This window comes from Myodes glareolus, chromosome 9 (genome assembly GCF_982192425.1).
Source record: "Myodes glareolus chromosome 9, mMyoGla1.1, whole genome shotgun sequence".
In the NCBI taxonomy this organism is placed as follows: Eukaryota; Metazoa; Chordata; class Mammalia; order Rodentia; family Cricetidae; genus Myodes; species Myodes glareolus.
Genome location: NC_142034.1, coordinates 1,268,754 through 1,296,751, shown reverse-complemented (window position 1 = coordinate 1,296,751; position 27,998 = coordinate 1,268,754). Strand labels below are relative to the sequence as shown.

Sequence of the window (27,998 nt, the reverse complement as noted above, 5' to 3'; positions counted from 1 at the left end):
TATGTATACAATACAGTGTTCTGCCTCCATATGTGACTGCATGCCAGAAGAGGGCACCAGATCTCATTGTAGATGGTTGTGAGCCACCATGTGGTTGCTGGGAATTGAACTCAGGACCTCTGGAACAGCAGTCAGCATCCTTAACCTCTGAGCCATCTCTCCAGCCCAAGCATTTACATTTTAAACTGAGACTTTGTGTGTGTGTGTGTGTTTCGAGACAGGATTTCTATGTGCAGCCTTGGCTGTCCTCACTCTGTAGACCAGGCTGTCCTTGAACTCAGAGATCCACCTACCTCTGCCTCCCAAGTGCTGGGATTAAAGGCATGCGCCACCACCGCCCAGCAACACTGAGACCTTTAAATGTTGCCTTGTATGTTATACTGTGACACTGATATTAGCACGAGCAGAGCTCAGGAACACAGGGCACGACATCCAGCCTGATCTGAACCCGGAGGCCTAACTCTCAGACAGCTGCACAGAGTCGCAGAAGGAACATTATTTACTAACAACCACTAAATAAGAAATGAAAAGTTGTGGCTTATATTGATGTTCTGTTGTGTCTGGTTGGTAAAGAGTCAGCTGTGGTCAGTTTTTGTCAACTTAACACATGCTAGAGTCATCTGGTAAGAGGGACCTCAACTGAGAAAATGTCTACTTCCGTGGACCATAGGCAAGTCTTCGGGGATATTTTCTTTATTAATAACTGATGTGGGAGGGTTCTGCCCATCCCGCTGTAGGTGGTATCACCCTTGGGCAAGTGGTCCTGGACTGTAGAAAAAAGCAAGCTAAGGGCTGGAGAGATGGCTCAGCAGTTAAGAGCACTGGGTGCTTTTCCAGAGGAACCAGATTTGTTCCCAGCAGCTACACGGTGGCTAGCAACCACCTGTAACTCGAGTTCCTAGGGATCTAATGTCTCCTCGTTACCTCCAAGGTACTAGGCACCCACATAGGGTACAGACAAACATGCAGGCAAAACGTCAATACATGTAAAATACAAACAAACAAATAAACAAACCCCACAAAAACGTAACATCTAGTTGAGCACACATGCCATAAGGAGCAAGCTCGTAAGTAGCATACTCCATGACCTGTTTCTCTCCCTCCCTCCCTCCCTTCTTTTCTTTCTTTCTTTTTTTCTCTTTCTTTCTTTCTTTCTTTTTTTCTTTCTTTCTTTCTTTCTTTCTTTCTTTTTTTTTGAGGCAGGGTTTCTCTGTGTAGCAGCCACAGCTGTCCTAGAACTAGCTCTTGTAGTCCAGAGCTGACCTTGAACTCACAGAGATCCGCCTGCCTCTGCCTCCCAAGTGCTGGGATTAAAGGTGGGCACCACCGTGTCCAGCATCAGTTTCTGCCTCTAGGTTTCTGCCTTGACTTCCCTTCATGATGGATATGATTGGGTAAACCAATTAAACCCTTTTCTCCCCAAGTTTCCTTGGTTTCAGTAGAAAGCAAGCTCAGATAGATTCCCCTGGAGCTGCGGTTACCGAGGCTGTAAGCTGCCTGACAGTGGCATGGGGAGACAAACTGAGATTGTCTGGAAGGGCAACACAACTCCCAAACAATCTCTCCAGCCCCAAGACATTTTTTATTAAAAATCAAATTTAAAATTTATATTGAGCCGGGCGGTGGTGGTGCACGCCTTTAATACCAGCACTCCGGAGGCAGAGGTAGGAGGATCTCTGTGAGTTCGAGGCCAGCCTGGTCTATAAGAGCTAGTTCTAGGACAGTCAGAACTGTTACACAGAGAAACCCTGTCTCGGAAAAAAAAAATTATATTGGTAAAGATTAAAAATATAGTAACAGCTGGGCAGTGATGGCGCATACCTTTAATCCCAGCACTCAGGAGGCAATGGCCATCCTGGTCTAGAGAACAAGTTTCAGGACAGCCAAGGCTGCTACACAGAGAAACCCTGTGTTGAAAAACAAAGAAACAAACCAACCAACCAACAAAGTAAAAATATGTACGTCATATGTATGATTCGTTGCTTAAAGCCATAAACAAATCCAGAAGCCAGGAATGGTCGGGCACTTGTGTAATTCCTGTTCTCAGGAGGCTGAGCAGGAGACCCAGGGTTCAAGATAGCCTGGTCTACACAGTGAGACTCTGTCTCCAAAACCCAAAACAAATAAAAAGCAAAGGAGCTGAAGAGTGTGAGTATGACGCTACCAGCACCATGGCGGGCGCTGGAAACGAGGCCCTCCCTGCGTCTTCTGCAGTTTGTCTAATGAGAATCTATTCCCCCCCTCCACGGTGGGCGCTGGAGACGAGGCCCTCCCTGCGTCTTCTGCAGTTTAGAACCTATACTTAGCACTTAGGAAAATGTTAACGCAGATTTCTTAGGTGAAGAAGTTACCTGAGTTGTTGAGTGGGGCTGCAGCTGTCCCAAAGGTAGGACATGGTCCAAAGGCACCTCCAGCACCTCACGGGGGTCCTGGGACTCAGAGGTGGGAGGAAGTGGGCAAGGAGTCAGTTTCCCTGAAAACAGGATCAGGAAAGGGTTGGTTCCCCATGTACATCATACAGGATTTCTTGAACACAAGAACAGCAAACCAAAGCAATTTCTACTCTTGAGAACTTGGGAGTACAGGTCGAGTGTGAGAGGTGCCACACCACCCCCAGCAGAGCCCAGTGACACATGCAGTTTCCCAGCCTAATCGTAACCTGCAACACTAACCTGCAGACAGCTGCACAGAACAGCAAGACGAATGCATTTTTACTAACAGTCACTAAAACAGGCCTCTGGGCAGTGCATCAAAGTATGAATCTGCCTATACAGGACACAAACACACATACACACCCACACCACACACACATACACACATACACACTCACACCACATACACACACCACATACACACCACACACACCCCACACACAAACATGCACACACACCACATACACATATACACACCCACACCACATACACACATATACACACCACATATACCCCCCACACCACACCCACACCACACACACATACACACACACACCACACACACATACATACACCGCATACACACATATATACACCCCACACCCCACACCCACACCACATACACACACACTACACACACAAACACACACACACCCCACACACTCCACACACATACATACACCACACACGCATACACACATACACACACCACACTACACACACATACACACCACACACACACATACACTACACACATACACACACTACACACACATACACACACCACATACACACCCACACCACATATACACATATACACACCACATACACACCACACACACCACACACACACACACACACACACCACACCACACATACATACATACACCACACACACATACACACATACACACCACACTATACACACATACACACACACACACCACACATACATACACACACTACACACATACACACACTACACACACATACACACACACCACACACACATACATACATACACACCACACATACACACACTACACACACATACACACACCACACACACATACACACCACACATACACACACTACACACACATACACACACACCACACACACATACATACATACACACCACACATACACACACTACACACATACACACACCACACACACATACACACCACACATACACACACTACATACACATACACACACCACACACACATATACACCACACATACACACATACATACATACACCACACACATACATACACACACCACACACACATACATACACCACACACACACACACACACACACACACACACACACACACACACACACACACACACACGAGCAGTCCCTCCTGCTCTGGATACTGAGGATGAAGCCAGCTTGGACAACACAGCAAATCCCCTTTTAAAAAAAATGGGGGTGGATGTGGCTAGAGAGGTAGCTCAGCTGTTCGGAGCACTTGTTGCTCTTAAAGAGGCCCCGTGTTCAGGTCCCAGCACCCACACAGTGGCTCACAACCATGTATAACTCTAATTCTGGTGAATCCAACACCCTCTTTTGGCCTCCTTTGGCACCAGGAACATATATGGTACAGAGACATAAATGCAGCCTAAACACTCATACATATAAAATAAAATAAAAAACCTAAAGAAAGAGGGGAAAATTTATGTGCATTAACTTAAAGTTAAGGTTGTAATAGATGATTCTGTGCTCTTTCACTGAGGAATGATCTTAAAAGCAAATGAATAATTTGATTTATTCGTTTAACTTGATTTGTTTTAGGTTAACCTAAACAACTTGGAGGTTTTTTGTTTTGTTTTTTTTAAGCAGGTCTTGCTCTGTAGGCCAAGGTGGCCCAGAGTTATCCATCCCCTGTAGTCTCCCATGTGCCGTGACACCCAGTCTCACATAAGGCCAATGATTACCAGAGACAGGGTCTCACTGTGTAGCCCTGGCTCCCCTGGAACTTCCTCTGTGTAGAGCAGGCTGGCCTTAAACTCACAGAAGAAGAAATAAAGAAAAGGAATGAAGATGAGGTGGTAGCTGATGGCCCCTAGGAACTAATCTAGTGGCTTTCAATAGCCACTTTAGAAGGCCCTGGAAAGTGACAGAAACACACGCCTTACCACAGTGAGGTACACAGGGACGAGAAAGAAAGGGGCAACAGCATTTAAAGGAACAATGGCTGGAGTTTATGTCTTTTTCTTCTTTTATGTGTGTATACATGGTTTTATTTTATGTGTGTAAAGATTATATATACGTGTGTGGAAATGCATGCATCTGTGTGCATGTGGACTCTGAGGTCCAAGGTTGACCTCAGAAATTATTCTTGATGGCCCATCGACCTTATTCCTTGAGGCAGTCTCTCAACCAAACCCAGAGCTCACTGATACAGCCAAGCTCCATAGCTAGCTTGTTCTGGGGATCCTGTCTCTGGCTACCACATCTACTGGAACTGGGGATTCAAGTTCCAGTTCTCAGGCTTACTCACCAAGTACATAACCACTGAGCCCTTCCTAGTTCCTGTGGCTAAGTTTCCAAGAGGATGAAAAACAAACAAACCAATGTATCCCAAGATCAAAAACACATGGACTTTTATCAAGACAAACCAAACTGAGCCCCAGCTGCACAGAGCAACATAGGATGGGAAGACAACGGACAGTGGCCGGTGGGTGTGCAACGGACCCTCCTCTGAGAAGGGCCAGCCTGTGGCTACTGTTTAGGAGATGTGAGAAACTTCTCTAAAAAAAGGTTGCAGGAGCCAGGTTTGGCTTATTTATCTGTGATTCCGGCATGAGAGAGGCTGAGGCAGAAGGATTTTGGCCCGGGCTACACAGTGAGACCCTGTCTCAAAAACAAAACCAAACACCGAAGTTCTGGCTCCAGCTCAGCCATGGTTTTGGACAGCAGCTGAACCAAGATCCCTTTCAGACATGGAGACTGAGGAAGGCTCTGCCCTCAAGGTTTTGCTAAAGGAACAGCTAAAAGAAAAGCCTCAGAGGATGAAATGCAAGTCAGGTTTCCTCCAGAGGAGGCAGCTGCTTTAGTGGAGTCTGCAGAGGCCAAGCGAAAAAGGCTGCCCTAGGGCCCAGAAGATGCACAGCAGCAGGACACGGGGTTTGCAACAGTTCATTCAAGTGGTCCATATGGTGAGAGTCTGTGCTAACGCCATTTCTTCAGAATTAGTGTATTTTTGCAGTAGGCTTCCAAATGCATATGCCATTGTAATCACTAAACACGTAGATCTGACAGCGTGTGCAGGCGTGCGTTAGGGAACAGAACCACACCGATATAACCACAGGGAAAAGCTAGCTGAGGCCCCATTACCTTCGCTAAACTTTTTGACTGGGGCTGGTCTTGAATTCCTGACCTTCCTGCCTGGGCCTTCTGAGTGCTGGGATCATAGGCACCATTGCCACCAGCATGGAAAGCTCTCCCCAGATCACTCATGATGAATCACATTCTCATCAGCAGGGCTGGGGATGCAGCTCAGAGGAAGACTGCTTGACTGGCATGCACAAGGCCTGGGTTTGATACCTAGTAGATAAATCAGAAGTATAATAAAAATATAGCAAAATACAATGGGGAAAACCCCACAAAAATTGAGGATACACACAGTAAAACAATGAGATGCTTTACCTATCCTGATTTCCTAGCGAATATTTACTTTTTATGGGGCTTGGTCAAAGGGGGATTCTAATTCTCTGCTATGCTGTCTCTTCCAGAGGAGAGCAGAGAGTAGGCTGGGGCAGACAGACACTAAGCTGCTGGCAGACGCCACCAACAGGCCACCGGAAGAAGGAAGAAATAAATGAGGCCATTGTTCTATCTCTTCTAGGAATCAGCTTGCTAAGGAGGCTGTGTGCACATCGTGTGCCTGTAAGTCTCGGGATGAGGATGTGAGCTGGGCGTAAGCGGACACGGTGTGCACATGGACTGGAAGGATAAACATGTAACATATAACAGGGAGACAAAGAGGGGCTGGCCTCTTCGGGAAGATGTGAATTAGCTCCAGTTACTCATTTATGTTTTCCTGTAATTTTTGTTTTGTGTTTTTTTAAAATTTAGATTTATGTATTTATTTTATTTATGTGTATGAGTGGTTTGCCCACGTGTATGCACACACATGCCTAGTGCCAAGAGCATCAGAAGAGGGTTTTAGACTAAAGTTATAGATGGTTGTGAGCATCAAGTGGGGGCTAGAAGCAAACCCAGGTTCTCTGCAAGAGCAACAAGTGCTCTAAACACTGAGTCATCGCTCCAATCCCTTGATTCAGTTTTTTATGTAAGGGTCTCACTCTGTAGCACAGTCTGGTCTTACTCACCATGTTCCTGAATTAGTCTGCTTTGTGCTGGATTAAAACACTAGCTATCAGGTCTAGGAACGTATCTTAGTGCAGTGATTGCCCAGCATGTGTGAAGCCCTGGATTTGATCCTCAGCTCATAGAAAATTGAGTGTGCTAGTGAAAGCTGGTAACCCAAGTCAGGACCTGGGAGGTGGAGGCAGAAGGCTGAGAGGTTCAAGTCATTCTTGACTACATAGAGAGTTCTGTTGAGGCCAACCTGAGCTATATGAGACTTTGTCTCAAAACAACAACAACAACAACAACAGCAACAACACCACCCCCAAAACAAACAACAACAAAAAAACCCAAGGGGCTTTAGAGATGGCTCAGTAGTTAAGAGCACTGGCTGCTTTTCCAGAGGACCCAAGTTTAATTCCAAGCAGTTCACAACTATCTGTAATATGGCAGTTCACAACTATCTGTAATTCCAGGTCTAGGGGATCTGGCATTCTCACGCAGACATACATGTAGGCAAAACAACAATGCACATGAAAACTATATCTTCAAACAAACAAACAAGCAAGCAAACAAAGGTGGACGCCATGGACGGTGAAAGGCAGCATTTCGAGAGGACGGAAGCACTGCTGGGCAGACACAGGGAGGAGTAGGAAGGGGAAGGAGCCCTGTGGGTATCTGCTTTGCCTGGCCTGTAGTGACAGGCCCATGTTTATATACATTTATATATCTGTATTCCCAGGACTGTAGTGACAGGCCCATGTTTATATACATTTATATATCTGTATTCCCAGGACTGTAGTGACAGGCCCATGTTTATATACATTTATATATCTGTATTCCCAGGGCTGTGCTCCTTGGCTGGTCTTGGCCTGGACCCTGCAGTGGGCCCTGGGATCTGCACTTCAAGCTCTGCTAGCTACTAAGTCATCTCTCTAGTCGTGCTTGGTTTTAATATAGGGTCTCACACCACAGCCCAGGCTGCCTGGAATTTGTGATCCTTTTGCTTCAGTCTTTTGAGTGCTGGGATTTCAGGCACGAGCCACTCTACCTGGCTGCTTTAAAACAAACAAAATGAAAACAAACAAATGAAAAATCCCGGGACTCAAGTATCGCTTGGTTTTTGTAGGACTGTAGATAACGCTGCACGACCTAGGGACACCCACAGAGGGCTGGCCTGGGACCGCCTTGGTGCTTGCCTCACAGGACCCTTGCTTGCTCCACGGCTGTTCCTTCCAGATGTGGCCAGAGCAGTGGGTCAAGGGACACCCAGTGCTGAGCTGAGGCCCTGCCCTGTGCCTGAGGCGTCTGGTTGGCTCCGGTCCACCACCAGTGGCCTCTGTGAATCCCATCCAGCCTGCAGTCCTCCCTCTGGCCCCAGGCTTGTGGCAAGCAAGCCAGGAAGCTTTTTCTTTTGGCCTCCTGGGGCAGAATCATGGCACCAGCTTCCCTCTCCATTGGCATGACCCCAGTTGTGGCCTGGCCCACCAGCCTTGCCCAGGTACTTACCTTTAGGGAGCCCCCGCTCTGCTCGGAGTCTGTTTCCCATTTCCAGGAGCTGCTCCTTCTCTAGGGTGAGGCTGAGGATCTTCTTGGCTGCGTCCTTCAGCTTCCTTTGCAGATGTCGCACTGATACGGTCTGTGGAGGCTGAGCCCCTTCCTGGGGGAGACTAGGGAACTCCAGCTGGCCCTTTGTGACCAGGGATCTCCAGTTAGTCAGGCCCTGTACACAAAACCCAACCAAGAGTCAGCCCTGAGGGACACTCCAGAGAGCTTACTGGACATCACGCAGGCTGGGAGATGGTGAGGTAGCCCACGGCATGGCCCACCGAGCTGCCCACCATTCCTCTCAGAATCACCATGGCTGGGGCTCACTGGTGACATCCTTCCAAAGAAAAGACAGTAGAGTGACTTCTCCCACGCTTTAACTGAGTTGGGAGTTGGGAACAGCACCCAGGTTTCAGTGAGCTACTTCTCTCCCAGAACAGGGGAGGGTTGCATAGTTCTCAGCCTCCCCACCCACTGCAAGCCCACGGCATTCTTCCTTCCCATCAGCTCCTGCTGAGCTCTGTGTCTCTCAAGTGGAGACAATGAGAACTTACACTCAACCAGCACAGGGCCCTGCTCTGGAGGAAAGAAGGCCCGGCAGCCTCCAGCAACTCCATGACCTGGGAAGCCTGAACCCTGTATGGACACAGGGACCTGCGGCCAAGCCACTTCTCACTGCTATGGGCCTACTCTGCTTCTGACCTCTGACCTGTGCTGACTGGACCTTCCCAATGTCCTCCTCCCCTGTTGCCCAAGGGCTGGCATGCCCTTCCGTCTCCTCTCCTTTCACCTCTCCTCTGGCTCACCCCTTCTCCACCTGCCTGTTAGAGTCCCCTTACCACCCTGTGGGCCAGCTGTGGTCTCCCTTCCTATAGAAGGTGCAGGAAGAAGCAAAGGCTGCTGGAGAGAAGGTCAAACAGACATGAGCCCTCTGGAACCATGTGTCCTTCACTCAGCCCAGCCTGGACTGGGGGTCAACAGACACAGAATACAGTCACGACTTTAAGGGGATATAGGCATTGGAGAACCAGGTTCTGACATGGCCACCTAGTCTTGACAGTTATAAGACGTCATGACGGTCTGCTGTTCTGGGTGCTAGATCTCCATGTCCTGGAACATCCTGCATGCTCTGGTTTCCCGGTCTTTGCCAGGGCTGGCATGTGTTTGTGCCCTCTGGGTGCTACTGTTCTTCAGGTAGCCTGGAGTGAGTGGGTGACTGCACCTGTAGGTGACTGCGTTCAGGTGCTTCTGGCCGATGCTGCAGGCCACAGGGGACTGAGGAGCTTGCAGAAGGACACAGCACAGGGGTCAGAGAAGGTTCTGTGGACCTTCAGGACCAAGATAGGCAAGCAGTACATGGTGCGCCCAGAGAGTGCTGTTCTAGGCCCAGGCATCCCACACCTCAAGTGGCCTTCAGAATACAGAGAATTTCAGGTCTTAGGAGAGGTGGGCTGACCTGGATAGGGGGAGGCTGGGGCTCTACCTTGTAGGGCTAGTCTAGTAGGAGATTCCTGTCAGTTCGAAGGCTGAGCACTCTATTTAATACAAAACTTGTCAGAAACTGTCTTCATTCAAGTGACAGACCTGGTAAGGCGTAGCACCTGATGTACCCTGAGTCGAGAGCCTGTATGTGTGACCATACAAGAGGCTCAATGAGGTCTTGTTCCTGGGAGCACACTTGCCTGGAGGATATGGAATGATTTCTCTGGGCTCAGCTGGTAATAATTTTTATTTGGGCCAGGTATGGTGGCACATGTCTTTAATCCCAGAACTCAGGAGGCAGAGGCAAGTGGATCACTGTGAGTTCAAGACCAGCCAAGTCTACAGAGAAAATTCTAGGACACCCAGGGTTACACAGAGAAACCCTGTCTCGAAAAACCAATCCACAAAATAAGTATTTTACAACATAAGACACATTCAGAAATGTCTTCTGATCTACAGCACTCGAGTAAACACTGTGGCAACCCACTCCTTGGCACCTGTCCCAGGGCTGCAGACCCCACCCTGCCACCTATGACACCATCTTGGTATGGTGAAAATCTGGACAGTACGGAAATCTGAAGAAATGTCTTGATGAGATTCGCCAAGGCCTAGACTGAAGCCCTTCAGGAGGCTGTGGTCAATGCCAGTGGACTCCATGGGTCACAGGGGCTCCTTCCCAGGCCAGGGCTAAAGCTTCCAGCAGCTAACACTGCCCCAGAGACGATCCCTTCCACTCCCTCCAGCACAGGAGAGGAAGACATGGGGCTAGAAATGAGTTGATGGAGGTGGCAGACCTGGGAGCAAGCGATAACCTGGGCCCCAGCCATGACTAAACAGCGGGCCCGGCCGAGGTCAGGCATGGAGGATGGCAGTGCACCCCACCCACTGCCCATGGCGTTCTGCACAGGTACCCGTGTGCACAGTGTCACAGAACAGAGTGGCCAGCTTCGCTGGCTCTTTGGTTGGGCAAGGGAGAGACGACTACCTTTTCTCGTTTGTTTTTTGAGACAGGGTTTCACTTTGTAGCCCTAGCTGTCCTGGAACTCTCTCTGTAGACCAGGGTGGCCTTGAACTCACAGAGATCTGCCTGCCTCTGCCTTCCAAGTTCTGGAGTTAAAGATGTGTGCCACCACTGCTAGCTTAAGACTAGCCTTTGATAGAAGCTGAAAGGACAGTTGTCTCAGACTCCTGCCTTGGGAACTGCCACTGCCCTGCTCACTACCCACCCAGCTCCCTGCACATAAGCTCTTCCTGAAGACTGGAGGGTGGGGGGAGACTGGAGTGTGCTACACACTGCGGTTCTGCACGTCCCAGTGGGCTTCCCTGCCTCACACTACAGTTCTGCACATCCCAGTGTGCTCTCCTGCCTACACACTGAGGTTTTGCACGTCCCAGTGTGCTTTCCTGCCGTGTACTACACACTGCGGTTCTGCATGTCCCACGAAAGATCGAGGCACACTGATGATCCTGGTGACCGTCCTCCCCTGGTCTTCTGAGGATGTCCCTCCAAGGTGGACTCCTGTCCAGAGCCTGGGACCCCCAGAGTATGGATGTGCAAGGATTTTCCCATAGCTGGAAGGTTCCCCGGTCTTCATTTGTATTTCATGGTACTGACATCTAAGTGTCCAGAGGAGTTAAACCCCAAAAGTACGTCTTGGGGATGTTCCACCTGGGCGCAGACCCTAGTGTCCAGCTGCTGATGTTGGTCAAGATGGGTGTCCTTAGGTTTCTCCAGTGAGTTTTTCACCTTGTGATCAAGGTCAGCTGGGCGTGGAAGAGACACTGTGGCTGGCACTCCACGGCCTTGTCTGCTGTGTCTACACACTGATGTTCTGACAGAGGAGTCACTTCACGTTTTCTTTATAAAGATTGTCTTGTTGTGCCTGTCTGTCTGGGGTGCTGTGCATGCACGGCATGGTGTACACACTGCAGAGGACAACTGTGGAACCTGGTTCTCTCCTACCATGTGGTTCCAGAGACTGAGCTTGGGTCCTCAGGCTTGGCAGCAAGTGCCTCTGCCTGATGAGATTCCTTTCTGGCGTCCATTTCTTCATGTACCTGCCCACTTGGCCAAGATCACGTCAGGATTTCCTATGAACTGGTGGACTGTAGTCTCTCTTGGCTGAGATGGTCAGTTGGAACCCTTCACAGCTAACATCTCTATCGCCCTAATATATCTATCTGGAACCCTTCACAGCTAACGTCTCTATCGCCCTAATATATCTATCTGGAACCCTTCACAGCTAACGTCTCTATCGCCCTAATATATCTATCTGGAACCCTTCACAGCTAACATCTCTATCGCCCTAATATATCTATCGGGAACCCTTCACAGCTAACGTCTCTATCGCCCTAATATATCTATTGGGAACCCTTCACAGCTAACGTCTCTATCGCCCTAATATATCTATTGGGAACCCTTCACAGCTAACGTCTCTATCGCCCTAATATATCTATCTGGAACCCTTCACAGCTAACGTCTCTATCGCCCTAATATATCTATCTGGAACCCTTCACAGCTAACGTCTCTATTGCCCTAATATATCTATTTGGAACCCTTCACAGCTAACGTCTCTATCGCCCTAATATATCTATCTGGAACCCTTCACAGCTAACGTCTCTATCGCCCTAATATATCTATTTGGAACCCTTCACAGCTAACGTCTCTATCGCCCTAATATATCTATCTGGAACCCTTCACAGCTAACGTCTCTATCGCCCTAATATATCTATCTGGAACTGGCATTGTTCAAGGAGCCCTGATCCCGGGACTGGAGCAAGAGATTCTGGATCAACCTTGGGACACGGGAGCTGGTGGCTGAAGGCCCTCGGGACACGGGGACCGGGCACGCGTATGTCTCCTCCATGTCTCTACACATCAGCAAGGATCCCTGAGGACATCGTTGATCAGCTTCCAGCTTCCCTGGTCCAGGTCGGGGACAGGCTGCTGGGCATTGGTTGCCAGCATTGGGGCCTTGTCCAGCAGGCGGGCCCAAGCTTCCTTGCTTCCTGAGCTTTGTGACCTCACAGTGTGCCCAAACCATAGGTGTTAAGACCCACAGGAATGGAGATACCCGGAAACTGTGCTTGACCTGTGTGACTGCCGAGATCTGGGCCTGCTGCTTTAACCCAGTCTACCACAATTTAAAGTTAGTGTATATCATTTAGTGCTGGCCTACCTGTTTTCTCTGGACTGATGGATGTGGAGAAGTCTTGGGAGGCCTAGGAGCAGAAGCCCTTAGGGACTAGCACTGCTCAGTACTTCAGTGTTGTCCAGTTGAGTCTTTTGCTGGAGCCTCAGGCTCCCTCAGCTCCCAACCCTGCTGTTTCTTCTTCTGTTTGTTCTTAGATACAGCCTATGCCAGCGGCTATCGGCTCTGTTCCTGTTCTTGTAATGTGGCCATGAGGGCATATACTGTCTTCAACTTCTCAGCTGAATGCCTTAAGACCTCTGGTGATTAACAGGTCACCACTGGCAACCACAAGTGGCCATGGGCCATTATAGGTCAGCACAGGTAGTCAAAGGTGACCTTAAGTCATCATTGTCACTGCAGGTCAACTGGCAGGGAGTCATATCACAGGTCATTCACAGCAGATTATAGCAGGTCAGGGCAGGGGCAGAAGGTCACCGTTAGTCAGTACACATTGCCCCAGTCACCCTTCCTACCCATGGTTCCACTGGGGCCTTAAATGGGAAGGGAGGACTCTGTCACAGGATTCCAGGGGGTCTCCGTGCTGGTCACAGTACTAACCAGATGCCGAGGAGGGTGCCCCGTGGCCCCTCCTCTCACAGGCAGGCAGACCAGGTCTGTGCACAGTGCCTTCTTAGCCACAGCCTAAACCTGTTTATGGAGAGAAATGCATTCTCTGCAGGGAGCCAAAGAGGGCATGGGCTCCATTCCAGCAGTAGTATGTCAAGCCAAAGAAATGAACAGTGAGCAGAGGTGTGAGTAGGCTCACAGAGAAAAACAGCGGATGGAAAGAGGAGGTGTCTGCTTAGTCACCTCTCAACACCACCCTCTGGCCTCACAGGCCAGCAAGCATGTGACAACCAGGATGGAAGGAAATGGGTACACTCATCCATGTCCAGCACCCACCTCTCTCTGTAGCTGCTCCATGAGAGAAGGCTCTCCTTGGGGCTGGGGCGTCTTGAGATGCTTCTGTAGCTCAGCCACCTGCTTCTGCAGCTCCAAAACCTCCAGGTGCACCTGGTCCACTTCACTGGGGAGCTCGTGCAGGACAGTGACCGACTCCAGGGGTTTCTGCCACAGCTAGGCAATCAGTTCAGAAGGCAATGTTAGGAAGGGGTGGGGGCCTGTCCTAGGAAGGTGCAGGGGTGGAGCAGGGTCAGTGGCCGGTTTCTGCTCTGGCTAGACATGATGATCTGCAAACCTGCCCTGTGTGTTGCACTTCTGTGCAGTCGATGCTAGACACCAAAGCTCACTGGCAAGTGTGTGAGTGAAAGCGGGTTACCATCCTCTCCCGAGCCCTCGTTCCCACCACGAGGGCAGATGACAGGCCAGGTGAGTTGGCGCACACCTTTAATCCCAACACTTGGAAGGCAGAGGCAGGCAGACTCCTAAGAGTTCAAGCCCAGCCTGGCCTACAGAGTGAGTTTCAGGACAGCCAGGGTTCTGTGGTGAGACCATTTCAAAAGACCAAGAAGGAGGTAAGAGGGAGGTGAGCACAGGGGGAGGCTGCGAAAGGCAGGGATGGGCTAGTGCAGTGCAGTGGACAGAGTGCTTGCCTAGCATGCATGAAGCCCTGGGCTTAATTGCCAACGTCACATAAGCAGGATGTAGCGGTGCATGTCTGTAGTTCTGGTACTTGGGAAGTAGAGGCAGACAGACCAGAAATTCCAGGTCATCCTCAGTAAATGTGAGGCCAGTTTGGGTTACAAGAGAACCTATCTTTAAAAAAAATAAACAAATAAAAGACAGTGAGAGAAGTGGCTGTGGTGGAAGGGGGGGGTGCAGGAGGAGCAGCTGCCGTCCACGGGTACGACAGAGGTGGACGTGGGTACAGGAGGAGCAGCTGCCGTCCACGGGTACGACAGAGGTGGACGTGGGTACAGGAGGAGCAGCTGCCGTCCACGGGTACGACAGAGGTGGACGTGGGTACAGGAGGAGCAGCTGCCGTCCACGGGTACGACAGAGGTGGACGTGGGTACAGTAAGAGCAGCTGCTGTCCACGGATATGACAGCGGTGGACGTGGGTTCAGGAGGAGCAGCTGCCTGCTGTCCATAGGTACGTTAGCAGCAGCAGGATGACTTTGAGGACCCATCCTGAACCTTTAGCACCACAACACCAGCACCCACAAGGCCCTAATGTGGCCTGGGCCAGGTAGGAGGCGATCCAGGCAGATGGGAAACACACTTCTTTGTATTCTGGCTTCCCAGGCTAAGTGAAGAGAATTAAAATAATGTTTCTATTCCAGGGATGCCTACAGTTGACTCCATGTGACTATCTTATTTGGACAGTCACATACACACAGAAGAGGTGACCATTAGGTAAACAGACACTGTTAAATAAAAATGAAAAACACTTGAAGGTAAACCTGTTTTATTTAGACAGCATCTCACTCTGCAGCCCTGCCTGTCCTGAACTCACTGTGTAGATCAGGCTGGCCTCAAACTCACAGAGATCCCCCTGCCTCTGCCTCTTGAGAGCTGGGATTAGAGGCCATCACACTTGACTGGAGGTAAATATTTTGCCCAGCTTATTCCAACTGCCTCTAGTTATCAAAGTGAAATTTAAATGCTTTAAATTAAATTAAATTAAATTATTTTTTAATAATTTAATTAACTTCATTTTATGTGCTGTTAAGTTGGGAGCATAGTCCTAGCCCCTGGCATCCATCCCAGCCAACCTGGCCTGGGAGTGGCATTGGGTTGGACTTCAAATCCCAGCATGCCAGGTCCTGACCACTCCCACAGGGTATTTAAGTGGACTGCCAAAGGAGAAATACATGGTTTTCAGGTCTGCATGGGCTCCCTGCTTTTCTGTCTCCCCACCATGTGCTCGGCCACCCAAGAGCGTCTTACTTAATAAAACGATGGGCATTTTGATCTGGTTTGATTTGATCTAATTGGATTTCTTGCGCCAATGAAGCTGCCCTTTTCTTATTATTTTTACTTAACAGTGCACTGGTGTGAAGGTGTCAGATTCTCTGGAACAGGAGTTACAGACGGTTGTGAGTTGCCATGTGAGTGCTGGGGATTGAACCTGGGTCCTCTAGAAGAGTAGCCAGTGCTCTTAACAGCTACTTCATCTCTCCAGACCCTAAATTAAATTCTTTTTTTTTTTTGGTTTTGTTTTGTCAAGACAGGGTTTCTCTGTAGTTTTTGGTGCCCGTCTGGAACTAGCTCTTATAGACCAGGCTGGCCTCGAACTCACAGAGATCCACCTGCCTCTGCCTCCCGAGTGCTGGGATTAAAGGCATGCGCCACCGCCCGGCCCTAAATTAAATTCTTATAAGAAATAAGCATTGAAATGTGTGTGTGTGCGTGTGTGTGTGTGTTTGTGTGTATAAGTGGGTTTACATGCGTGTGCATTTGTGGTTGTTATTGTTTTGTGCTGCTGTTTTGACATAGGGTCTCATGTATCCCTGTAGCCATGGATGACCTAGAATTCTTGATCCTCCTGCCCCTACATCATGGGTGTTGGGAATAGAGGCACTTAGCACCACATCAGGCTTACCTGTGAATAATCCACAGCCACCCATGAGATAAACCAGTGACTGCACAGCACAGTCCTTTGTTCTGAAGGAAAGAGAAGTTGGGAAGACACCCAAAACACCTAAGGTCAACGAGGTCACTCCTGGCACCTCTCAGAAGCTGCACCTGTGTCCAAATCTGGACTGTTCTTCAGCAGGAATGCTTGCACAACCTAAGTGTTAGGAGCTAGTCTCACCTTCTTTTTGAGCTGTGTCACCAGCAGGTTCAAGAGGTGCCCTCTGTCTCCGAGTTTTCTGAGTGCTAACGCAATGGATGCCTGGCTTGCCAAAGCCGCTCCTGTAATGAGAACACCTGCTGTCAGCTCAGTTCTCAGAAACAAAAGCAGTCTCCCTGGGGAGCTGAGCCTCCTTTCCCACAGAGGCCTACTGAAGCTTCTAACTGACTTCAAGGTAAATACGCCCATCCCTGAATCAAAGGGCTGGGACCCTAGAAAGACCAGAGATGCGTGGAGTACGTAGTACATCCTTAGCGCGAGACGAAGGGCTAGAAAATCAAATCTAGCCTGACCACATCTGACCGGATCAAATAAATCCAGGACCATTTATTTGGAATGTGAGGGGGTGGGAAAGTTCCTCACACAAAACCTGGGGCAAAGAAGAAGTGACACTTACATTCCAAGCTACTTTGAGCAGAATGGTAAAGCAGCTTTGAGGAATGTGTGTAAATCTGTCTTCTTAAGGCAACTCACAGCTCCTAGGCCTGGTGGTTCACAGCTATAAATCCCAGTCTGCAGCGTGAGTTCAAGGCCAGCCTAAGCTACTTAGTGAGAATGTTTCAAAACTAAAAAACTGGCTGGGGTGTGTGTGTGGCTCAGGGATTATGAGCAGTGGCTGCTCTTTCAGAGGACCCAGGTTTGGTTCCCAGCAGCCACATGGCAGTTCACAATCTGTGACTTCAGTTCCAGAGTCTCTGACACCCTTCCCTGGCTCCTGCAGTCACCAGGCACATTGTGGTACAGATACACACATGAAGGCAAAACACCCATACATGTGAGAAAAAAAAAAGCTCCTCTGAAAATCAAACTGGCTGTGGCTTGGGCTCAGAGGCAGAGAGCTGGCCGGCGTGTGCCAGGCTCTAGGTTCCATGGTTCCATTTCTAGCACTGCGTAAGAAATGAAAAAGCACATTTATAGCATTAGGTGCATATCCTAGGAATAAAAGTTCAACCCATGAATCTAGAAGACAGAATAAGATTAACATTAAATACTGAGGAAATAGAAATAACGTGTCCTCTGATATCAATAAAACCAATGGTCAGCTTTTGTAAAGGCAATAAGCGAAGAAATAAATAACTACATACTCTCTAGTAGGACATCAAGAAAGAATAAAAGATGTCAGGCATGGTGGCACAGGCCTTTAATCCCAGCACTCAAGAGGCAGGGGTAGGCAGATTTCTGTGAGTTCAAGGCCAGTCTGGTCTATAAACTGAGTTCCAGGACAGATAGGACTGTTACACAGAGAACTCTTGTCTCAGGAAAAAAAGAATAAAAGAGAACAGAAATGTTCAGTGTGACGCATGCTGAAAACTCTGGACACTGAAGATCAGGAGAGACTGCAGTTACACGGTCCCAGCTACTCAGAAAGCTGAGGCAGGAGGATCACAATCTCAAAGAAGAAAATGAACAAAATGGATAGGATAAGAAACTCCATCCCAGAAGTTTGAAAACTTGAGGAAATGGATAATTTCTTAGTATAATGTAACAAATATATATAGAAAGAAAATATGGCCATGCGGCGGTGGCGCAGGTCTTTAATCCCAGGTCAGCCTGGTCTACAGAGTGAGTTCCAGGTCGAATAGGGCTACACAGAGAAGCCCTGCCTCAACAAACAAACAAAACAATGTATATGAACAATCCCTTAACTACGAATAATCAAATCAAGTTTCAAATCTTCCCATAAGGAAAACTCTGGGGCCTGGTGATTTCAAAGTTGAATTCTACAAATAGTTTAAGAAAGACTTATCTGGTCACTCATATCTCTAAGGTCAGAGCAGCCCTCATTCCAAACTATGACCCGATCATTGCAAACAAGGAAATGAAATGACAAGCCTGTCTCACTTCTGACCCCAAATCTGGCAGTTCTCCACGAAACACTGGCCAGCCAGTTTCTGGGTTCCTTCCTGGGAAAGGAAGGTGTAACAGGACAGAGAGGGCATCCACACTTTCTGTTCACTATCACAACCGGGCACACAGACGACTCTGGGAGGTGAAGAAGAGAGCGGTGGGGCCTGGGCTGACCCACAGGAGCTTCTGTCCGTCCTTCCCTCAGGTACCACCAGGGGAATGCACCCTGTACCCACGCCCCCAATCCTTCTCACTAAGGAATGAAGAGAAGGCCCAAGGCAAGCCTGTCCCAGGAAAGATGCCTGTCCTCTGTCCTCCTGTGCCTCTGCCACAGCACTCCACACCAAGAACAGAACACTCCTGGGAAGGGCCTGTGAATGGAAGTCTGCAGAGAGCCCCGAGGGGCCCAGGGACATCAGATGGCTAGCACTTGGCAGTGTGAGCGCTGTTCAGAACTCCAGGGTCTCTCAGAGGCCATAACTGGCCGCCACCACCTGTTTATGGACAGTCTGGAGTATTTCACCATAGACATTTGATGATAATGTCCCTCCTAGGCTAAGATGTTTGAGCACCTGGTCCCCACTTGAGGGCACCCTTTAGGGAGGTTTAGGACACATGGCCTTATTGGAGGAGGCACGTCACAGGAGGGAGGCGCCCTTTCCCAGCTACCACACCCATCTGCAGCCTCAGCCTCGTCTGAATAGTCTCTAACCCTTCGCAACTGCAGCCAAAGCAAACACTTTCTGCTGTAAGGCCCAGTTCTTGGGGTCCTGTCACGGCAGCAGAAAAATAACGGATACATTCACTGTGACAGCCAGGGCAGATGAGGATTCCAAAGGCCCAGGAAAGATGTCTGTGCCCTCCAATGCACTGGGGACAGGATGAGCCAGACAGCCTCTAGGGTGGCCAAACGGGAAGAGAGATTATGTACACGGAGGGGCTGTCCTGCAAACTGCATGGAGCTTTGTGAAGTCCGGCACTGTCCACTAACACACAACATAGGCCCAAAGACACCAGTCACTTACATGAGGAAACAACTCTCACCTAACATGGTGACTTCGGGGGACTCCTGGTTCTGGAGACAGGGTGTCTGAAGGTGATGAACATTGGAGCTAGGCGTGCATTTGTAAGATTTGCCTCAGGGATTACACCTTTATTCTCACACAGTTAGTGTTACTGGGACAGAGCATAAGGCTTAGGTGGCCAGGGGCTCTCACCAGCTGCTTCTGCGGAGCCATGGGCACCAGAGCGTGGATCAGCAGGGGGCAAGGCTGTCTTCACTGGCTCTCCACCACCTTGTTGCTGCTCTTCCAGGGCTCTAAGCTTGCGCTTTAGGTTCTGCATTTCTGCTTCAAGCGCCAGAACATAATCTGCCGAGACAGCAGGGAGTACAGCACACACTCACCGGCACACTCGTGCCACTCGCCTATCGTCTCGGCTGCAGGGCTTGAAGGCCACCTCTGCCCCTGCCCTCTTGCCTCAACTCTCAGCCTAGCCCCTATTCCTCCAGGTAGGTTCTGGGGCCAGGAGGGAGAACTTGTCTGTCTCCCATTGGCTTTGGGCATGGAAGGCACAACTCCCACATCAGGGATCAGACCCTCAGAAGCAGTCATGGTGCCTGCTGAGAACTAGGCAAAGGTGGGGCTGCCAGCTCAGTTCCCTTGCAGGACGCTCCTCTTGAGGAAGGTCTGGCCTGCAGCCTTGCCACCAGTGCTTCATTCTGCCCAGTCTGATGGCTTCCCAGGTCCATCAGATATGCGCCCTGCACTTTCTCCTCTGTGTCACCAGAGAAAAACTGTTTCTCTCTTGGGGGACCAGCAGGTGCAGTGCTTCGCAGTGGCTTACGAGAGGGTGGCGTCCGTGTGACACTGGGATGGGAAGCTTGGCTGGGGCTCTGTCCCCGTCCTGCCCGCCCTGCTCCTGCTCTCCACCACCTACCCCTCCTTACATCTACACCTGCTCACCCGGAGGGGCCGGATCTCCACCAGCCTGGGGGTCAGGGCTTGCTTCTTCCGGCTGAGCGGAAGGAAGATGGCCACTCAGCGCTTCCATCTCTCGCCTCATCTGTGCAACAGCGTTCCGCAGACCCGCATTCTGCTCCTGCAGCCTCTGGATCTCACTAGATGGAGACTCTTCCCTCATTTCTCCTTCGTGCTGCTGTGGAGGTACCTGCCAACCACACACACCCAAGGAGAATAGTTATGGATACTAAAGAGGAGGTTTTCTGCTTTAACTCAGCTTGGAGCCACGCTGCTGTACACCTGTCCTCCGGAACACTATCCTCTGAGTGTGACAGCCTCCATCTTTATCAGAAAAGCTGTTATTATTTGCAAGAGCCCCCCCCCCCACCAAGATCAGGCTTGTCGACTGCTGACACCCCACAGGTGGGAATGGTGGATCACTGGGCTCCCCTGACATTCTGGCCTTCACCCACCACAATGCGATCTGGCCCTCACTGCTCATGGTCCAAAGTGTGTCAGGGTATGTGTGGACCATGGAAGGTTAGCTGAAGGCAACGAGTCCATCTGTACAGCTATGGGAAGTGTGTCAGGGTATGTGTGGACCGTGGAAGGTTAGCTGAAGGCAACAGGTCCATCTGTACAGCTGTGGGAAGTGTGTCAGGGTATGTGTGGACCGTGGAAGGTTAGCTGAAGGCAACAGGTCCATCTGTACAGCTGTGGGAAGTGTGTCAGGGTATGTGTGGACCGTGGAAGGTTAGCTGAAGGCAACAGGTCCATCTGTACAGCTATGGGAAGTGTGTCAGGGTATGTGTGGACCGTGGAAGGTTAGCTGAAGGCAACGAGTCCATCTGTACAGCTATGGGAAGTGTGTCAGGGTATGTGTGGACCGTGGAAGGTTAGCTGAAGGCAACAGGTCCATCTGTACAGCTATGGGAAGTGTGTCAGGGTATGTGTGGACTGTGGAAGGTTAGCTGAAGGCAACGAGTCCATCTGTACAGCTATGGGAAGTCATTGTCCACACTGGGGCAAAACTGGTACTAAGATGGCTATGGCATTCCCTGTGCTCATGTAAGTAGCCGCTCATTCACAGTCTGTGTGTAAGCCCTGCAAACTCTTTGATTCCCAGGTTGGGTTTTGATAGAACTGTACTTTAATTTGTCATCAAGCCCTAAACAGAGGGGGTAGATGCTTGGTTATGTCTCCCCAGGAAAAAGTTCCCACAACACAATGATCCTCCTAACCCACAGGCACGTGCCTTGAGAGGCATATTGGTTCGTGAGGCACTCCATGATAGGGTCTTTCAGTAGCCAGAGTCACTAAGACAGACAAGGGTCACAGGGCTAGGAAGGAGGGAGGGAGTTGAGGAAACTCTGGAGGTGGACGGTGGTCCAGTCACATGCCCGTGTTTAGTGCACCAAAGGCTTTAAGGAGTTTATGCAGTTTTAATAGAGCACAGAGCACATCTGAGGCAAAGCGTGGGAACTACGCACGCAGCAGAAAGCATCCAAAAGGATCAGATATTAGAGCTCCTGAGGCTGGGGAAATACGAGGTGCAACAAACCGACACCCAGAACAAGAAGGGAAAGAAATGAATATGGCCAAAGGTATTTCAAAGTTCCCCTCAGTGCAAACAGAAACTCCAGTGTGACCTGTTAGCAGCTTCTCTGGTCATAAGCCAGGCAAGACTCGGCACAGGTGGTCCTAGCTGGTCTTCTGAGGAAGAGGTATGAATGTGTCTAACAACGCATTTTAAAAAAATATATTTATTTTCATGTTATATGCATGACTGTTTTGACTGCAAATATATATATATATACATATATATGTATATATATATACATATATATGCATATATATGTATACACACACACACACACACACACACACACACACACACATCCACCACACAGATACACTACTTCCGTGCCAGAAGAGGGCTCTGGATACCTGGAACTGAAGTTACAGACGGTTGTGAGCTGCCATATGGTGCTGGGAACCAAACCTGGGTCCTCTGCAAGAGCAGCAAGTGCAAAAAGTGCTCTTGACTGCTGAGCCATCTCTCCAGTCTCCCTCAGCCCCATCCAACCACAGCATTTTAACTGTGCTTGTGAACAATCTAACACCCTGGTAGGAAAATGATTCCAAAATGGCAGGCCTCCCACGTATGTCAGTCAGCCACGGCACATCGAGTTGCAGTAAGACTTGGAGGAGAAAAGGGAGGGGAAAGAAGGGAGGAGGGCGGGAGAGAAAACTGATTGGGCTAGAAAAAATTAATAAATAATAAAAAAGAAATAAAAAGAAAATGATTCAGTAAACTAAGGCATGCCATGTCTCCATTTATATTATGTTTCTGAGAAATCTCTATGCAGCAGAAATATTTGTGGGAGAATTTAAGGAAAAGATAAACTTCCTAGTAAAATGTTCAGCTGTGCCCCCTCCAGCTGCAGGCCCCCCACCCCATGTTCTGCCCACTCCATCCCCTGTCTGTCTGCCTACTCCTCAAGCACGTGGATTTCCGGCAAAAGTACTGCTAGAGAGCACCTCCCTCCAGGGACATGCGCAGACTTCCCAAGGTTGAGAGACTCTGAGCGGGGTGCTCTAACCCTGTGTGATTTCAAAGGTTGTGCTAACTACAGTCACCCCCCACTTAAAAGTTACATTCTCTGCGTGTGTTTGTGTATACATACACACACCACAGCCTACATATGGAAGTCAGAGGAAAACTTGAGAAAGGTGGTCCTCTCCTCCCACAGTGGGTCTTAGGGATCAAACTCAGGCTGACCAGCAAGCTGACCAGCAAGCACCCTTACCCAGGGAACCATCTCACCAGCCCAGCTGCAGCCTTTGAAGTTGCTGTAAGCTGTTTGACTCCTAGAACAGAACTATCATTTCTTTTAACCCTGGCCCTGGCTCACCAATGTTTTTCTTCAGTCAGGCTGACTGCATGTGTAGCCCACTGCTGATAGCCTTCCAGCCCCACCTCCTCCTACGCTCTGGACAGGAGTGGTCAGCTCAGCTCTCGGCAGCACCCAGCCTCTCCTTTATTATGACTGTGGAGACCCCTGCTCGGGCCAGGAAACCAGGGGAGAATCTCTGGGAAGCAGAGAGACACACTAAGGGAGTCTGGTCACCTCTGTGCTATCTCACATCAGTGACGCCAAGTTGGCTAAGAGCCTGTTCTGGCTTCAGGCTGGCTGCATCTTCTCCCTCTTGGGGTCCCCAAGGTGACAACTTTGGAGCACAGGGCCACCCTTCTGATCTGCTGTAGACTACAAGTAAAGCCCCTACATCTCAGGTGCCAGACGGGAGCCTGTAAGACGGGCGGGATGTGTCACATACAGCCAATCCCGGTCGGTTGGGGGAGTCTATGGCAAGTTTGGTGCCAGCCTCTTGCACAGCCTGAGCTACTAGGCAACCCAGAGGTGGTCCCCGGGTGCTCCTAGTGCTCCTAGTGCTCCCTGCAGAGAGCCCTGCTCTATAAAACTCAGGCAGCATCTCTGATCCTGCTGTTTGCAGCTCGTCAATTATGGCAGGCTGGAAAGCCTTCATTCAGTTCAAACTTTTATGTAATGCTGCCAGTCAGGAGCTGGTGAGCGCTTCTCCCTGCTGAGTTCTAGTCTATCACTCCACTCCAAAGTTGGGCCTGGGTTTGTATATGCAGACAGATTCTGGAAACTGTTGTGGTCACTCTGGCTATTGGGACCTCAGCCAGATACTTTGTCCAAGATCAAGGGTGCACTTAAGGGGTGGGTGGGTGTGGATTGTTCCTGACTACAGTTCACACTTCTAAAGTTTATTGTTTACTTAACAAAGAAACCAGCCAACTGATAGCCCTTGCTGACCTGCTTAGCTGGTACTTGGAGACAAATGTCTTTTTTTGATTGCCAGCCTAGGGGAAAAGTACAAGAAAGTTTCCAGTAAGGGACCATTGAGGAAAATAAGCACCTTCCTTGTCATTTGTCTACAGCTTTCCTGTGTTCATACTGGGGAGCACTTCATATATGATCTCACGAGAGCCTGTGGATAGGAGGTCATGGCTACCAAAGGATATCCACTCCCTCACTGTCTTCTTCCTCCTCTTTTTTCCAAGACAGGGTTTCTCTGTGTAACAGCCCTAGCTGTCCTGGAACTCACTCTGTAGGCCAGGCTGGCCCCAAACTCACAGAGATCCGCCTGCCTCCTGAGTGCTGGGATTAAGGGCGTGTGCCATCACCACCCAGCCTTCTGCTTCTGGAAATCTCCCTACTTGTGACAGTGATGTGACACCTGCTTGGGAGTCCTCGGTGCTCAACACCTAGGACAGCCTGCCTCATAGGTGCTCGGAGGGGTCAGGAGTATCTGGTTGGAACCTCCATCTCGCTCCTGCATGATCGGAAAGTCTCATCCTTGTCTCTCTCTCCAAGCGCTGCCCACTCAGAGTCTCCAAGGAAAAAGCGCCCAAAAGCCCGGTTCCGCATTCTTGGTGACTATTCCAGCTTCCTCCTCTGTTGCCACCAGCAGCCCAGATTCCTGCCTATGCAGTCAGCTTTTGACCATACTTGGGCACAAAATCTGCTTGCGGTGAACACGTCATCACTTCTTGCCTACCACCTATAAAGTTTCCCTGCTATAGTTCGGGGGTGCAGCTTCTCCAGCCCTGATCTCTAGAACTGGAGAACTCACCCAGGAGTCGCCTTCCTCAAAGAAACCTGCTATTATACTTTTTCAGTTCAGCTTGTTCTGGCTTACTGTGTCGGTGGAGAATCTTATTATCTGGAGGCAGAATACCTATTAGTATTTTCAAACAACTTTTCTGCTGTGGGCCAAGTTTGGGAACTGCAGAGTGTACTGAAGAGGAGAAGTATGTTTTCTTGGCAATCTGTTGCTCAGATCCTGAATGCCCCAGCCAGCCCAGAACATGGCTAAAGGCAAGCACCAGCTGCCAGCACCAGGGCATCCCTTAGGAAGGGCCTGTAAGAACCTCAGTGTTGTTACCACGGAGAACTGGTGAAGGAAAGTTCATAAAGGGGCAGATGTCGACTGCTGTCTTGGCACTTTTATTGCTGTGAAGAGACACCATGACCAAAGCAACACTAACAGAGGAAAATGTTTAGTTGGGGTGGTGGCTTACAGTTCTGAGGTTCAGTCCATTATCATCATGGCGGGGAGCACAGCAGTGTGCTGGCCAACATGGTGCTGGCTACATCTTGATCAGAAGGCAACAGGAAGTAGACTCAGTGTCACAGTGAGGAAAGCTTGAGCAAAGGAGACCTCAAAGCCCGCCCCCACAGCGATACACTTCCTCCCACAAGGCCACACCTCCAGTGCCACTCTTTTGGGGGCCATTTTATTTCAAACCACCCAACACTGAAAAAAAAATAGACCATGTACTGTATAGTTTTATATCAACCTACACAAGCTAAAATCATCTGAGAGAAGGGAACCTTCATTAATAAAGCGCCTTCATAAGATCAGACTGTAGACAAACCTGAATGGCATTCTCTCTCTCTCTCTCTCTCTCTCTCTCTCTCTCTCTCTCTCTCTCGGGTTTCTCTGTGTAACTGTGTAACAGTCTTGGCTGTCCTGGAACTAGCTTTGTAGACCAGGCTGGCTTCAAACTCCCTGAGATCCATCTGCCTCTGCCTCCCAAGTTCTGGAATTAAAGGCGTGTGCCACCACGGCCCGGCTTTGAATGGCATTCTCTTAATAAGTGATTGAGAGGGGAGGGCTTAGCCCATTATGGGTGGGAACACCCCTGGGCTGGTGATCCTGGGTTCTATAAGAAAGCAGACTGAGCAAGCTAGAGGGAGTAAGCCAGTTAAGTTGCACCCCTCCATGGCCTCTGCATCAGCTCCTGCCTCCAGGTTCCTACCCTGTTTGAGTTCCTGCCCTGACTTCCTTCCGTGACTGACTATGATGTAGAAGCATAAGCCAAATAAACCCTTTCCTCCCCAGCTTGGGTCTGGATGGTGATTCGTCACAGCAATAGTAACCTTACCTAGGACAGAAATCGGTACCAGGATAATGAGGTATTGCTGTGACAGACCTGACCATGTGTTTTGGGCAGGGTTGTGGAAGGACTTTGGAACTTTGGGTTAGAAAAGCCATTGAGTGTTGAGAGCTCAGCGGGCTGTTCTGTAGGAGCTTGGAAGACGAGAGTACTGAGAGCAGTGCAGAAGATGGAGGCCTGGCCTGTGACGTTTCCGAGGGGAGTTTAAAGACTCTACTGGGTCACTTGTTATTTTAATTAAGAGGCTGTGTTTCTGGTCAGCTGGGGTTGAAGAATTAGGTATGATTAAGAGGAGACCAGCACTTTTGCTTTACAACTGATGGGATAATTGATGCTGATCAGCTGATGCTGAGAACTGAGTGGTGATTAAGAAGAGACCAGCATCACTGAGGTGAAACCTGGGAAGTGTTTCCTGAGGGCACAGAGACGCTGTGTTCCAGAGTCAGCCAAGGCTGTACCTCATGCTGGCAGCTTGACGTGGTCATGTGTGAGTGTCACCCAGGCGGGACTGGTTTGCAGGCATGAAGGGGTATGGAGAGCAGCTGAGGCATGGCACTAGGCGGGGTCATGGGTGAAGGTGAGCAGCTGAGGTGTGGCACTAGGCGGGGTCATGGATGAAGGTGAGCAGCTGAGGTGTGGCACTAGGCGGGGTCATGGGTGAAGGTGAGCAGCTGAGGCGTGTGGCATTAGGCGGGGTCATGGGTGAAGGTGAGGCCCCAGCAGCTGTCAGTGGCCCGAGACTAAAGGGGTCACGCCACGAAGACAGTCCAGAGAGGCTATTGGCGAAAGTACAGCCCTGGTGCAGCAGAAGGTTCCAGAAGTGTGGAGATGTCAGAACCATGGGACGACACCAGGAACAGCAGTAGCAGTGGAGTGGAGCCTGCCCCAGCTTAGAACACAAGTCATGTGTGCAGCAGAAGGTGGGGCTGGAGAAGCGACCCAAACCCATAGTTGTGAGGCTTTAGGTTTTTTTTTTTTTAGACTATGGATTTTAAAAGAGGCTTGGGATTTTTAAACAGGCTGAACTCTTTTTTTAAAGATTTATTTTAATTGTGTGAATGTATGTATGTGTGTATGTATGTATGTGTATCTGTGAACAAAGCCGTACAGGTGTGTTAGTGCCAGTGCTCTCTGGGACCAGAGATATCAGATCCCCTGAAAATGGAAGTTACAGGCAGGTGTAAACTGCCCAATGTGGGTGCTGGGAATTGAACTTGGGTCCTCTGTAAGATCAGGGTGTGCTCTAACCACTGAGCTATCACTCCAGCCCCAGGCTGAACTTTCCTTTGTTTTTGTTTTTCGAGACAGGGTTTCTCTATGTAGCTTTGGAGCCTGTCCTGGAACTCGCTCTGTAGACCAGGCTGGCCTCAAATTCACAGAGATCCTCCTGCCTTCTGAGTGCTGGGATTAAAGATATGCGCCACCACCGCCCAGCCAGGCTGAACTTTTGGTCTGTGGCTTA

General features: G+C 49.6%; 1 protein-coding gene across 9 annotated transcripts in view; it reads right to left on the bottom strand.

The window, feature by feature from the left end:
- Positions 1-27,998, bottom strand: part of Ccdc57 (coiled-coil domain containing 57) — a 97,806-nt gene that overhangs the window by 32,328 nt on the left and 37,480 nt on the right. For 5 of the 9 annotated variants that reach the window (XM_087909640.1, XM_048429262.3, XM_085694211.2 and 2 more), the window contains 6 exons: positions 20,551-20,755; positions 19,804-19,956; positions 16,700-16,800; positions 13,885-14,058; positions 8,267-8,480; positions 2,352-2,473 (listed from right to left, as the gene is read on the bottom strand). In XM_087909640.1, coding sequence (XP_087765766.1) covers positions 2,352-2,473; positions 8,267-8,480; positions 13,885-14,058; positions 16,700-16,800; positions 19,804-19,956; positions 20,551-20,755 — 969 coding nt within the window. The remainder of the gene's footprint in view (positions 1-2,351; positions 2,474-8,266; positions 8,481-13,884; positions 14,059-16,699; positions 16,801-19,803; positions 19,957-20,550; positions 20,756-27,998) is intronic. The other 4 variants (XR_015003371.2, XR_015003370.2, XR_015003373.2 and 1 more) reach the window with 2 other exon arrangements.